We start from the raw sequence: 14,481 nt of genomic DNA, 5'->3' as shown, positions 1-14,481 counted from the left end.
TTGTCCTATGTAGGGCTTGAACTCAGGATCTGGGTGCTGTCCCTGAGTGTACCACTCTGAGCCATAGTATCATTTCAGTTTTCTAGTGGTTAATTGGAAATAAGAGTCTCTTAGCCTCCTGGGTAGCTAGGATTACAGGCGTGAACCATCAGCACCCAGCTTAGTCACTTTTTATTTTGTTTTATTTTATTTTATTTTTTGTTGGTCATGAGGCTTGAATTCTGGGCTTGGGCGCTGGGGTCCCTGTGCTCTTCAGCTCAAGGCAAGCACTCTACCACTTGAGCCACAGCACCACTTCCAGTTTTCTAGTGGTTTATTGGAGATAAAAGTCTCACGGACTTTTGTGCCTGTGCTGGCTTTGAACTGAGATCCTCAGATCCCAGCTTCCTGAGTAGCTAGGATTACAGTGTAAGTCACCAGCGCCCAGCACTTAATCACTTTTTATAACTCTGTTATATTTTGGGAAACTGAGACTTGCACAAGATGAGCAAATGTCCTATTTTCATTGTTTTTATATGTGTTTTTTATTTTACAACCTTTCATCCTTCTTTCTTTAAATTGCTTCTCTTAGGTCACACAGATGAAAGTCTCTTACACAGGTTGATTAGATTCAAGTGAAATGTTTGGGGCAAGAATAGATTGCAGGTCACTGCGTCAGGAGGCATGTGATGGCAGATAATACCATCATTGTTGTTCCCCTGTATTGATGCTAACTTGGGTCACCTATGTCAATGGCTCTCCACTGAGAAGGTGCATTTCCTCCTTTGTTGTTAGCAAGTAATGTGTGAGGTGATCCTCTGGCACAGCATAACAGTCATCTTCCTAGTCACTTTCATCTGTTGACCAACCTTGCCTGAAGCACTATGCACATGACATCCTCTCACATTCATTGGCTGACATTCTTCTATAAGAATAACTTTTTGGGGGGCGGGGGGGAGGTGACAGTACTGGAGCCTTGAAATCCATGGCCTGAGCACTGTCCTTAAGCTCTACTACTTGCCACAGTTTGACTTTCCTCCTCAGGTTGGCTTCAAACCATGATCCTCACCATCTCAGCTTTCTGAGTAGCCAGGATTACAGGCATGAGCCACTGGTGCCAGGTCAAGAGTAGCTTTATTTGTATTCCCCTTTTCTCTATCCTTTTTTTTTTTTCATAATCACTATTGTCTCAGGTTGCTTTCCTCCTCTTCTTTCTCCTCCTCCTCCTCCTCCTCCTCTTCTTTCTCCTCCTCTTCCTCCTCCTCCTCTTCCTCCTCCTCCTTTTCTTCCTCCTCCTCCTCCCCCTCTTCCTCCTTTTCCCTTCCTCCTCCTCCTCCTCCTCTTTCCTTTCTCTTTTTGATTCTAAAATTGTTCCATATCTGGTCAACAGGAGCCCTTTCGAATTGACTTCAGCATCTGTTATAGCCCACTTCTGTTTGAGCATCTTGCTCTCTAGCAAAAGTTGATACAGATTCACCTTGTACTTTTCCTGCTCAGACCTGAGTGGATCAGCCAGTGTGAGCAGAGCAGACATAGTAGGCATCTTCTTAGCCAGTTCCCTGGAGCCCATCAACTGGTCAGTTAATTACAAAAGTCAGATACAACAAAGAACCATAAGAAAGCACACTGGGTGGCCGGGCACCAGTGGCTCATGCCTATAATCCTAGCTACTGAGGAGGTTGAGGTCTGAGCATTGTGGTGTGAAGCCATCCCAGGTAAGAAAGTCCGTGAGACTCATCTCTAAAGCACCAAAAAGCCAGAAGTGGAGCTTTGGAGGATTGTTACTAGGTAGCACTTACCCTGAGCTTTTTCTTGAACTTTTCTATCCATGTCCTCCACTGGAATGTGACATTTGTTCTGCTCACCCTACAAGGCTGTTGTAAAGCTGAATGTGTAATGTCTTATTCAACGTATGTTTTCTCTAACATGGAAGATGATGAACCCTGGCCTTCTGTCACAAGCCATCTTGTAGAATCTAAGTGACCCTAGAAGCGGGCACTTAAGCCATATTCAGATCCCTCTTCCCCAGTGTTTTATCTCAAGTAGCAGGAGAGAAATGGAGTGGTGTATGTCTCCTTAAAATACAACTCATCTCCAGTGGTCTCATGGGATACGTGGTTTCAAGAGACCTCATTTGATAATGTTAAAAGTGACTTCACTGGAAATGTGACAGTTTCTTCCTGGAACCAAACTGTTTTCTTTCCTTATTGGCAAAGTTTGCCTACCTGCTGCATTAGAGGCAACAGGGCACAACAGGGAAGTCAGTGCACTTAAATACTACAGCTGTCCTCATCCACGTGTGAGGACACCAAGACACGGAGCAGTCAGGGGCTTCCAGCTCACAAGAGGCAGAGCCAGCAACTCATGACCTTGACTGTGACCACAACAGTAGGATGCCACTGCCTCCTTTACATCCACCAGCCAACTAATGCATTTGCTTTCAGGGCCTGCAGTGGAAACAGTGTTGTTTCCTTCCCCAGGGAGCCAGAACTCTGTGCGAGGCCTTTTATATCCTGCATTTCTTTTTAGACCTACACAGTGGACATCTTCTCGGCAGGCTGTGTCTTCTACTACGTCATCTCAGAGGGCAGCCACCCTTTCGGCAAGTCCCTTCAGAGGCAGGCTAATATCCTCCTGGGTGCCTGCAGCCTTGACTGCTTCCACCCAGACAAGCATGGTGAGTGGAAGACTGGGCTGGCACTGCCACTGCATCTAGAAGCCCTGCACCCCAGCTGGTCACCTGGGCTTTAGGAAGTATAGCACCACATTGGACTCGACCTCATTTTTATGGAAGTATGCACACCTATAATCCCAGCCCTGGAGAGACAGGTACAGCTACCTGTTGGGATCTAAGCTACCTATTGAGATCCTGTTTCCCCCAAAAAAGGAGATTAAATCACACATACTTTGCAAAAGGCCTATTTTTTTTTTCCAACTTTTATCTTGAATATCTCTCCGTACAATCCATATCATTTTAGTAGCTCATCATCTAGCACCTAGAGGCATAGTAGTGTCTCAAAGTACCGGGATCAGGTATTTTCAGTCATTCCTTTTCTCAAGCCACACAGTAAGTTATCTCCTTGTTGCCCCAGGGGTGGTGGGAGTTCCACATTGTTTTATTGGGATGAGTTTTTGGAGTGGAATCCTGCATGCTTTAGTGAGAGGTTTTGTTGTTTCATCATAACATTCTGTTAAATAACAAGTCATTTGTGTACATTCTCCATTTTAGAAGATGTCATTGCACGGGAGTTGATAGAGAAAATGATCGCAATGGATCCCCAGCAGCGACCCTCAGCGAAACATGTGCTAAAGCACCCATTCTTCTGGAGCCTGGAAAAGCAGCTCCAGTTCTTCCAGGTACCTGCACCTGTTTCTCCATCAAAATCTTCACTTAATGTCCCCCAGAGTTTGAAAATACAGAGAAGACAAGGAACAAAACAAGTGACTCATCTTTGTAGATGCTGCAAAGTTAAATTTTGGAACCAATACCATGAACTCCTTTGTTGATTGGACAGTTTTATGCTTTGTGATTTGCAGATAGCTTACTGGAGACGTTCTTGGTCTTAGGTACTGTGAGTTAAGGAGGACTCACCAGACATTTTTTGTTGTTGTTGGATGGTAGTCGTGGGTCTTAGAACTTTGGGCCTGGGCACTGTCCCTGAGCTCTTCAGCTTAAAGGCTAGCTCTCTGCCACTTGAGCCACAGCACCACTTCCAGTTTTCTGGTGATTAACTGGAGATGAGTCTCATGCTAGGTGCTGGTGGCTCATACCCATAATCCTAGCTACTTAGAAGGCTGAGATCTGAGGATCACCGTTCAAAGCCAGCCCAGGCAGGAAAGGCCGTGAGACTTTTTATCTCCAATAAACTACTAGAAAAAAACTGGAAGTGGCGCTGTGGCTCAAGTGGTACAGTGCTCAACTTGAGCTAAAGAGCGCAGGGACAGCACCCAGGCCCAGAGTTCAAGCCCCACGACCAACAAAAACAGCAACAAAAAAAAGATTCTTATGGACGTTCCTGCCCAAGCTGGCTTGGAACCACGATCCTCAGATCTCAGTTTCCTGAGTAGCTAGGATTACAGGCATGAGCTACCAGCTCCTGGCTCACCAGACTATTTCCCATACAGCACATGACTCTGAAGAGCAGGCTTGTGGCAGGGTGTGATGTGGTAAGCATCATGATTAAGAAGTGATACATATTATTCTGGAGTCCGATCAGGGTCTTGGCTGTAGTGAAGACCCCAGAACTTAAGTTCCTTGAGAGCAGGAGTGACTATTCTGTCCCCAGTACCTAGGAAGAACACTGCCTGGCCCTCAGCAAGTGTTTAGTAACAGTTTGAGTGGAGGGGAAGAGAGGATCAATGCCATATTCCAGAGAGCGGTGGGTATGTGTAGATCAGGACTGATCCCTCTGCTCAAGAAAACGAACAGAAACAAACATGCACAAAAGAATGTTTATCCCACCATGGATGTCTAAGTTGTATGCCTCACAAACAGCTGGCTTCCATCCATGCTGAATAACTAGAACTGCTTTGAAGATTCAAAAACAAGTGTCTTTGATATGCCCAAGGAGATAATGCAATCGTTCAAGCATTTTCTCTAGAAGTTCAAATTAGGACTTGACCCAAACCATGGCCTTTTGAAGGCTGCTCAGCATGCGGAGAGGAGAACATTTATCACTCCCTGATCCCCCAAGTGTGACCTGTTTTATTATTCGCAGGGCTCAGAGGAGCCAGTACTCAGGGTGCCTTCTGATCCTCTCGTCTTACCTAAAGCAAACACAGGTGGGGCCACCAGATCTTGTACTCTCACCACAGAATTTCATGGAAAAGAAGTCTCAACTTCATGGCATTTCTAATGTTTGAGGGAGATGTGATCATGACCCCCACCAGTTAGGACTTGAGTATATTCTGTGGACAAAGCACAGGATAACTTGAGTTTTATTTTCCTTTGTGCATTTTGGTTCACAAATATTGATCACACTTACAATTCTGTAAGTGTGGCACATATGTACATATATGAAATTCCAGAGATGCCTTCATGATCTGAGTACAAGCGTGCCTCTGAGACACCTCCTCTGTGGTGGAGAGGGTCTCCACAGGCCTCAGCCTCACAGGGGAGAAATCAGTGGATTAGGGTGGCAGGTCTCAGGTGCTCGCTGCCCAGGTCTGAGGCAGGCTGCACCCACATGGCAGTGACCATTCTGTGCAGGTGGACACTCTCCAGCTTCCCATGTCACACTGTCCAGCATCTGTGCTTGTTTCCTTTACAGGACGTGAGTGACCGAATAGAAAAGGAATCCCTGGATGGCCCAATAGTGAGGCAGTTAGAGAGAGGCGGGAGAGCCGTGGTGAAGATGGACTGGCGGGAGAACATCACCGTCCCCCTCCAGACAGGTAACGATGTGCAGCCCGGGAAGCAGCACTTCAGAAGCACCAGCCATTCCTATGAAGTTAGCATGGGCATGAGTAGGGCCACTCCGGGCTTTTGGTGTTCCCCACCCTGCTTCTTCTTTTTTTTTTTTCAAGCCAATTTGTTTTTATTTTGTTCTGAGGGTAGGGTTGTGATTTTTGGTGCAGGGGGGTCCCCCCTGCTTCTTTCTTGGGTTATCCTCTAGGGTTTGGTTACACTGATGGGTCTTTGATATGTGTTACTTAGAGTAACAGGCCAATGACAGTGTGATGGTGTAGGGGTTCTCTTCTGACCCGAGTGGAACCTAGGTGGACTTCAGGTGATCATCACTCTCAGGCCCATGGGATGCCACTCACTCCCATGAACCCAAGGATGATAGGATGTAGTATCTCAGTCTAGTGGCTGAGTTCCCAGGACCCTAGGGAGTGTTTTCTTTTAAAAAGTTACTTGCTTAACCATTTCCATCTTTCATGTTTGTCTAGATCTGCGTAAGTTCAGAACCTACAAAGGTGGCTCTGTCAGAGATCTCCTCCGAGCCATGAGAAATAAGGTACAGGGTTATGGGTCCTGCAGGGGAGGTGGCAACAACAGACACACCTATGCGTTTCTATTCCTGTGTATTCTTTTCTCTGAGAGGCCAGATGGTCACGGCTGGACTTGACAAGTTGGAGGCTATTTCTTCCCTCACAGGTTTTCTCTGTGGAGAAGTTATGGAGGTGCAGAATTAATCTCTGGGGTATAGCCTCTTAGAGCCTGTATCCTTCATGGTCTGTCTGTGCTAACTTTTTGTTTGTTTGTTTTGTTTTTTGCGGTTTTTTTGGGGTCCTGTCGTGGGGCCTGAACTCTGGGCCTGGGTGCTGTCCCTCAGCTCTTCAGCTCAAGGCTAGCACTCTACCACTTGAGCCACAGCACCACTTCCGGCTTTTTTCTTTTTGCTTATGTGGTGCTGAGGAATCGAACCCAGGGCCTCATGCATGCAAGGCAAGCGCTGTACCACTGAGCCACTTTCCAGCCCCTGTGCTAACTTTTAAAAGTTTATACAACTCTGTATAAACACAGTCTAACAGGAAGGAACCTCTAGGCCCCTTCCTCCCTGGGCCAGGAAGGAAGGTTATTGAATAAGGGATCTTGATTGTCATCCTGTCACTAAGCGGCCTTCAAACAGGGCGACACCAAAGTGGTCTCCAAGCCCACTTGGACAGATATTTCAGTTCCACATGAGTTTATTCCATTTGTATCCATCAGGACCCTCTTGGTCCTGACCGTCACAGGAGGCCTGTGCACCTCTGTCAGACGGATACTCTAATAGTGAATCTTCAGTTCTTCTAGGCTGGCCCTGCTTGCTTTGAGCCTCTTCCTGAAGAGGGGAAGCAGGCAGGATGATCGGGATGGATGGATGGATGGATAGATAGATGGATGGATGGATAGATGAATGGATGAATGGATGGATGGATGAATGGCTAGGTGCCTAAACCTCTTTTCAGCTATATTGTGCCTTCCAGCCGCTAATCCTCCGTGTGTCTGCCCATTTGCAGAAGCACCACTACCGGGAACTCCCTGTGGAGGTGCGGGAGACTCTGGGCTCCCTCCCCGAAGAATTTGTTCGCTACTTCACATCACGCTTCCCCCACCTCCTCTCACATACCTACCAGGCCATGGAGCTGTGCAGCCACGAGAGACTCTTCCAGCCCTACTACTTCCACGAGCCCCCGGAGCCCCAGCCCCCAGTGACTACAGACACCCTTTGAGCAGACAGCCCCTCCATCTGATGGCCGCAGCTAGACTCTGGGCCTGGTCTCTGCAGTCCAGACCTCTGCACCTCCAGGCTTAGCAGGGAGACCAGGCTTCCCAAACCAAGTGCCTTGAGCTGCCACTGTGCAGCCAGCGGAGGCTAATGCTGACCTCAGGAAGTGGAAGAGGCGGCCCCTCCTCTACAGGGAGCTGGGAAGAGGCTGGCCCTGAAAGCTTTCTAGGCAGGATGTCTGCAAAGGAGGGTCCATCCCAGAGGCTGCAAGAGGAGCACCATTGACCTTCTGCTGGATGAACTCGTGTCAACCGACATTTCTTTTTAAAATTTCTGTCTGACAGCAGTGTGGAGGCCTTTCTGGAAGGGAGTAAGGGAACCCTAAGGCTTGCCTGTGTGTTGGGATGCAGTAAGCGCTTCTGCTGGAAATGGGCTTGAGAGGTATGGGGCATGGAAGAGGTCATTCACAAGTATTGCCCTGGGCACAGGAGGCGCCTCATTGATCGTAAAGAGGCCCTTAGACTCCAGATTACTGGTAGCCAGTGTTGCTTCAGGCAGCAAAGCCGTGACCATCGGGCGTGAAGTTAGGGACTGGTCAGCAATGCACTCAGACCCCTGAAGTGCATCTGTAGCTCTCTGGAAGACAAAGAGAACACTCTGTTCTGGAGGCGGTGCTGGCCCAGCACAGCCATGACCTGTGGTAGATTGTGTCCTCGGCCGTTTGGGCCAGAGGTGAAGAGTTCACAGACAGGGACAGGCCTCAAGACCAAATGGGAGCAGCCCAAAGGGAGCCTCCCAGCCACGCAGAGAAAGCTCTGAGCCAGAGAGTGACTTGTAAGGTCCCTCTGTCCCAGAGGCCAACAGATGAGGACACACAGTGAGTCAGAACCCGGCACAGAGATCCAAGGCCAGGGTCACCCCCGGCTTGCTGAGCCAGATTTGATGGTTCTCCTGGCAAGTTTTAATGACTGTATTTTAATCTTACTATAGAAAGCTCCATTAGCCTAAGTGAGCTAAACTTGATGCTTACTTGTGAAGAAGAAATGCAAGCTCTATTACCTTCTATTCTATATGGTACCAAAAACTGCCATCCCCTTAAGAGTGTTCCATGGAGAACTCTCTCTAATGCTGAAACTAAAGCATTCTAGCAACACCATGTAAACGTATTCATGTCAAAGTGACGTTCCTTACATGATCACTTCCTGTTTTCTCTAAAATTAATACCATTTTTAACTTTATTTTCAGTGAGAACTTTTCCTGTGTCTCCTTCGTGAGGGGTTAGAGGGTAGAGCGCAGTGAAGTCTCAAGTCTTTGGGAGGAATCACCCTGTGAATTTCTGCAGCCAGCGCAGGGGCACTGCTGGTGAGCTGAGGTTCTACTAGTTTCCTGGAGAAAGCAGCATTACCAGCTTTCACAGGGACAGAAGTCCTCGCTGCCTCTTCCTGTGAGAGGTCTTCTGGATATGTGTGCATCAGGGCCACTTATCCAAAGCCTATTCTGCCTCTAGAATTCAATTCTTTATGCTTTCAAAATGGCCAAAGTGGCCAGAGTGGCCTTTCTTCTGAACAGGACCCTATGTCTTTGAAACTCAGCAGTGACCCCATCTGTGGAACCTTGGCCCCATCATTGGCTCCCTGGGCATCTCCTACCTTCGCACTTCACCAGTGGACTCAAGAAGTGACAGTACAAGAGAAAGTGTGAGGAGATAGGGCGGGTGCCAGGCTGGACCTAACAGGACCGCCACGGGACTGCCACGCCCCTGTTCTTGTGGCTGTTTTTCCTCTTGAGGAAGGCCCAGTTGGTTTCTAGAGGTCCTCAGTGTTTGAACCCAGGTTGCTAGGAGACAGCTTTTTCTCAAATGCCTTTTCCACTTACCAGTTAATTTCTAAGGACTTCAATTTTGTAAAATCTTTTATTCATTGTGTTTTGTTTGAGCATTTACTCTGTCGAGCTGGGCAGGCTGTGGACGCTAGGGAAATGGGTGAACGAGACAAAAGAAACTTCTGCTGTCATAAACCTTCTCATGAGAGAGCCGGCAGCAAATGAGTATCAGGGCCCTAAAGAAAACCCAAATAGCTGGGGAAAGGTGTAGTGTGGGGCTTGCCCCTTTTCTGCCCTAGTGCTGCCCGTGTCTGAGACCCCATTGGCTCCATTCAGGCCACCTTGTGTCTGTCCTCTCCTTTACTCTGAGGGACCCAGGTCATCTAAAGAGGTCTCGGGGCACTTTTGATGAAAACATCTTGGGCGTCATCTGGTGTATTCCAGTCTCTGAAAGCTTGGTTGCCCCTTGTGTTTGGTTCCTAAGGAGGAGGGGACTTTCTTCAAGCCTGAACAGCTCTTCAGCATTTGGTGTCATTAGCTCAAGTTACAGGGCTCTTATTATTCTTGGCAGGCTGTTTACCTTTTAGAAGTGTACCGTCTTCATCTCAAAGACAGAACTGAATGACCTCCTTCAAGAATCAAAGGACACAGTAACTTGCTTAAGTCTTGTGTTGAACCTTTCTCTGGCATGAACTTTTTTTCTTGTTGCTTCTTAAATCTTCCATTTATATTTAAAAGTTCCACATGTCATTGGCACCAAAGCATTTGCACTTTTGGGAACACTGGTGTCACCTGGTATGTCACTAGACCATCCCTTGGCTGAACGTGAGCCCACACTGCAGAGGCAACCCTAAAAAGTCAGTGAAGCGGTTGTCCTAGGCTCTTTCCCCTGAGACCACTGATCAGTCACAGCCCAGGATCATGTTGGAGGTCCCAGGACTAGTGGGTCCAGCTGCTGCTTTCCTTTTACCAGCTTTGAAGATAAGTTAGTTCCTCATCAGAGTTGACCTGACTAGTGAAGAGGCTTTGCGAGTGATCATTGGCAGTTCTTTCTTCGCCTGCTTTAGAGATGGTCACTCTCTTTTCAGGGATAGGACTTTGGCCACATGTGTTTTCCTGATGGCTCCGCCCCACCTAGTCGCTGGATCTTCATTTGTCTGCTTCCCATTCATTGTCTTTGTTCTGCATTGGAGGAGCCAGCAGCCCTGGAAAGAGCCACTTGACGTTTCCCCATTAGCCCTGCTCTCTGCTCTTGGCATTCCTTGAAATTGCACTTCTTTGTTTCCCAGCCCTTCTTTCCTGCCCTTCCACATCGGGGAGCAGTGGTGTTCATCGCTGGCCTGCATCTGGCCTTGCGCGGAAGAAAGTCCTCATTCTGTGTGGGGATCCCAAATTTCAGGGTTGGGCGAGCCAATTAACCTCTAGTGCAAGGTGTCCACTCTTTTCTTCCTTGTGAAATAATGATTTCTCATGAATAAGTCTGGTTTGTTAGGCACTTTTAAGTCTTTCGTATATTCATTGGAAAGCCACAAAGGGCACATCTGCTATGGGTCTCCCTGGAGCAGCCTTAACCATACTGCCAGCCGACGTCCCCGTGGGCTCGCTGTCCTGTGCGCTGTGGGCTTGGTGGGTACAGTGTTCCTTCCTTCCTTGTGTCCCTGAAGCTGTGACAGGGAGGGGGACTCCCCACTCACCTCCGCATCACAGTCTGCACGCACCGTTCTCACCTGTCTGCCTTGTGTAGTGTTCTTTTGCAATGATCTATTTATTGAACCTATTTATATTTATTTAATTTTTACTCTGAAGTATAACCAGTTACAATTGCACTTGCTGAAAGCATATCAGATCTATTTTGGACAACATCCCTGACCATTTTAAAACTGGAAAAAGAAAAGTTATACTGTATCCTTCTGCTTTGCAGTAAGTATTCTTATCCTTAAAGGGTGAATAATTTGGTCGGGGTAAAATGTTCATTTTGGGTGATTTTTTTTTTTTTTTTTCATTTTGAAATCCTGTGCCATTGTCTTCTGTATGAACAGTTAATTGGTAAATGTTGATCATGAGATATAATCCTCTTTATGGAACCTAAAATCCTTTTTAGCTTTCTATTTTGTAAACTGCCAGATTGTACAACTTTTTATGTGTATTTTTAATGCTTGATGATAAGAGGTCATTATCGAAGCTAAACAGCCTATTTTTGTACCTCCTGTACAGTTTTATAATTCTGCTGATCAGTGATGGCGACTTATTGTTGAGCCAAGTACAAATAAAAGTAGTTTTAGATTTGGAGTCAGTTTGTCTTCTTAAAGACTCAAGTGTCACTCACAAGCAAAAGTCTGGTCCCATTGTGTCCTGGGCACACAGGGTTCATGCAACCTGAGCCGCTCAGAGAAGAAGGTCCTGGTGTTCACGGCAGGATTGAGGGGCTGGAGCATCCTCGCTCAGCACTATTTGTAGGAAAAACCTTTCCTTGGAATATTGCAGGAAGTTCCCAGAAGTATTATGGGGGGAGCTGAATTCCCAGACGTGACCAGTCGGGACTCACCTGCCACCTTGCTGAGAACAAGACTCTGAAGCAGAGTTCAAGATGTTGCGAGAGGTAAAGAACCAGTGAGGTAGCAGGCCAAAAAAGTGCCAGGGAGGTGGGAAAGCCTGCGAGACAGCCAGGAGTGTCACATGCTGAGGAGGGAGCGGTCTCCCAGCATGCTTCCTCCCCTGCTCCAAGCTGCTGCAGCCTGACTGCAGGAGTCGGGCCAGTCTCTGAATTCCTGCAACAGGACAGCTTCTCACAAAGAGGACCGAAAACCCACCAACCTCAGAACACCTGATAGCTGATGCTATAGAAAGATCCTGAGGCCTTCCTTCCTTCCCCACAGCAGGAGTGGAAGCCAGTGAAGTTTCCACCCAGGAGCATGCCCGTGCTCACCCATGCTCACTAAGCATAATGCAGGGTTCTGGCCAAGCAGCTCTAGCCCTAAATCCACATGGGCAGAGGCAGCAGCCAGAATCCCCCTTTCTGAGGATCCCATCTGCAGCACTGGTACAGCCAGTCTCCATGCCCTTGAGAAAGGGCAACGCTGGGATATGGACATCACAAGGGACCTACACTAGGACTCCAGAGGAAAACATTACAATATTGTTAAAGCCACACTCTTGAAATCAAATTAGAAACCTGGGCAACAGTGGCTCATGCCTATAATCTTATTCATTTAGGAGACTGAGATCTGAGGATCGCGGTTCAAAGCCAGCCCAGGCAGGAAAGTTGGTGAGACTCTTATCTCCAATAAACCACTAGAAAACCAGAAGTAGCGCTGTGGCTCAAGTGGTAGAGCGCCATCCTTAAGCTGAAGAGCTGAGGGACAGCGCCCAGGCCCAGAGTTCAAGCCCTATGACCTACTACCACTCCCCTCCCCCTCCCCCCAAAAAAGAAAGACCAGTGTTATATGTTCAATGGAAGACTGGATGGATATCTGAGGAGTACATGAGTGACCAGAAGTTCAGCCATAAGCCTACACCACAGCCTGATGATACTGGAATAACAGACTGAGGTCTGGCTTAGGAGAAGACAGTAGTTCGGGAAGAGCACAGAGAATACAAGCAAGGAATAGCTAATGAAATCTCTTAAGGCAAACTTAAGAACAGACAATAAAAGCCCCGAAAGGATGCCCAATGCAAATATTACTTATCTGAAAGCAGAAGAGTCCAGTAAAGAAATACTAGAAAATACAAGAACAGAGAACATCTGTCATCTTAAGGTAAGGGACACTCAACTTGGTTTATGGTTTCCTAATGCGCTTTCTCAGGATGTTCTAAATATACCCAATTGCTGTGCGTGCAAAGTATAATTTAGCGCTCCCCTGGTCATATTAATTTTTAACTTGCATAGATGTTTGCGTTTGCTCTCTGTGGGGCTATTGGTATCTTCTAAAGACATAGCTCATTTCACAATCTGAATGCCTAGTTAAACATCTGGATTTTATTTTCTCCCATTCCACAAAGGGGGCAGCTAGTGGTTAATACCCACTGCCTTCAAAACAAAAAAGGCATCACCCTTGGCAAAGACCTCCTAGGCTCTCCTCTCAGCTTTCACCTGACATGTTTATGGATAAATTCACATAACGCAGCCCCCTTAAAAACAGTGTCAGCATCTCAACCCTTTCTAAAGTTACCTTTGGTCATAAAGGAATGTTGGCCACATTGCCTTTTATTCTACTGTGACAGGATACTTGTTCACTTCTAACACCAGAGGGCGCCCACATCTGGTCCCTGTTCTGGGCTCTAGATCAGCCTGGATGCTGATTCTTCTCCCATCTGGGACTTCAGAGATAAAAACTAGGATCTGGACTACAGAAGACCAAAGGGACAGGTTTTATCCAATTAATTCCTTCATTAACTCATAGTCTTATGTAATATTCACAAACTTTTCTCATTTGAGGATTAACACGTAACAGTGGGAATGATCTTGGAGCCATGAAGTCAGAATATTTACTTGTGTGTTCTTGGGCACAACACAAAACACACAGGTGCGTGTGTAGGCAACCACTGCAGCAACCTCCCAACTTTGTTCTTGAGTGTTTAGCTTTCCACGTAGCTAGGATTACAGGTGTGAACCACTGTGCCCAGCCTGAAATTCTGTTTTAGCAAGACTTCCAACCATCCATGCTCGTATGTTCAAGTCTAAGACTTCTTGCTGGAAAACACATCTGTCATAAAACTAAGGTGCTCACCTCAGTTTGATAACGATTTGCTTAGCATGTTGTTGACAGTTTAAAGAAATCTGCCAGGCACCTAGCAGACAAAGAAAGGAAAAACAGACACAGGGCTGTGATCCGCCCACAGAGTTGAGGAGGTGATTTCTAGAGGAGGGTTGTCCCAAATGATGCCCCAGGAAGTGAGGGAGCAGTGTGGTATTCTAAGCTACACATACAATACCGGAGCTGTGCACAGCTTCAGCATCCTTGTAGAGTGTGATTCTACCTACAGTCCAAAAGGAGGACTATTTCCAAAGAGGAGCCCCCACTCCCAACCTTTTCCTCCTTCATTCTCATTTTGGGTGGTCGTGATTTTGAGTCTCTTCATGACAGACCCCTGTTCTTTGCCTACAACAGACCATTTCTGACCCCGAATTCACCAAACCAGACCATACCTTTGGGGCTTTCTGATTTCCCACAATGTTGTCAACGTCATACATGTTGGAATTACTTGGAGAGCTTCTGTATATGCACCTCTACAAATAGTATACAGCTATTAAAATATGCAATCTTTGAGACAAACTAAAAATATCTGATCTGCCAGGGGCTGGTGGCTCATGCCTATAAGCCTAGCTACCCAGGAGGCTGAGATCTGAGGATCATGGTTCAAAGCCAGCCCCAGAAGAAAGTTTGTGAGACTGTTATCTGCAAGTAACCATCAGAAAACCAGAAGTGGCACTGTGGCTGAAAGTGGTAGACTGCTAGTTTTGAGCAAAAAGAGCTCAGGGACAGTGCCCAGGCCCCAAGTTCAAGTCCCACAACTGACCAAAAAAAGG

The 14,481-nt window shown here is 47.0% G+C and overlaps 1 protein-coding gene across 1 annotated transcript in view; it reads left to right on the top strand.

The window, feature by feature from the left end:
- Positions 1-11,243, top strand: part of Ern1 (endoplasmic reticulum to nucleus signaling 1) — a 98,799-nt gene extending 87,556 nt beyond the window's left edge. Inside the window, exons 18-22 of the mRNA XM_069993081.1 lie at positions 2,509-2,656; positions 3,209-3,336; positions 5,250-5,373; positions 5,872-5,939; positions 6,925-11,243. Coding sequence (XP_069849182.1) covers positions 2,509-2,656; positions 3,209-3,336; positions 5,250-5,373; positions 5,872-5,939; positions 6,925-7,137 — 681 coding nt within the window. The 3' untranslated portion in view covers positions 7,138-11,243. The remainder of the gene's footprint in view (positions 1-2,508; positions 2,657-3,208; positions 3,337-5,249; positions 5,374-5,871; positions 5,940-6,924) is intronic.
- Positions 11,244-14,481: the final 3,238 nt, after the last annotated feature.

Source organism: Dipodomys merriami, unplaced genomic scaffold (genome assembly GCF_024711535.1).
Source record: "Dipodomys merriami isolate MVZ:Mamm:240054 unplaced genomic scaffold, mDipMer1.0.p SCAF_42, whole genome shotgun sequence".
Lineage (NCBI taxonomy): Eukaryota > Metazoa > Chordata > Mammalia > Rodentia > Heteromyidae > Dipodomys > Dipodomys merriami.
The sequence above is the reverse complement of the archived record's forward strand: the minus strand, read 5'-3'. Positions and strand labels throughout refer to the sequence as shown.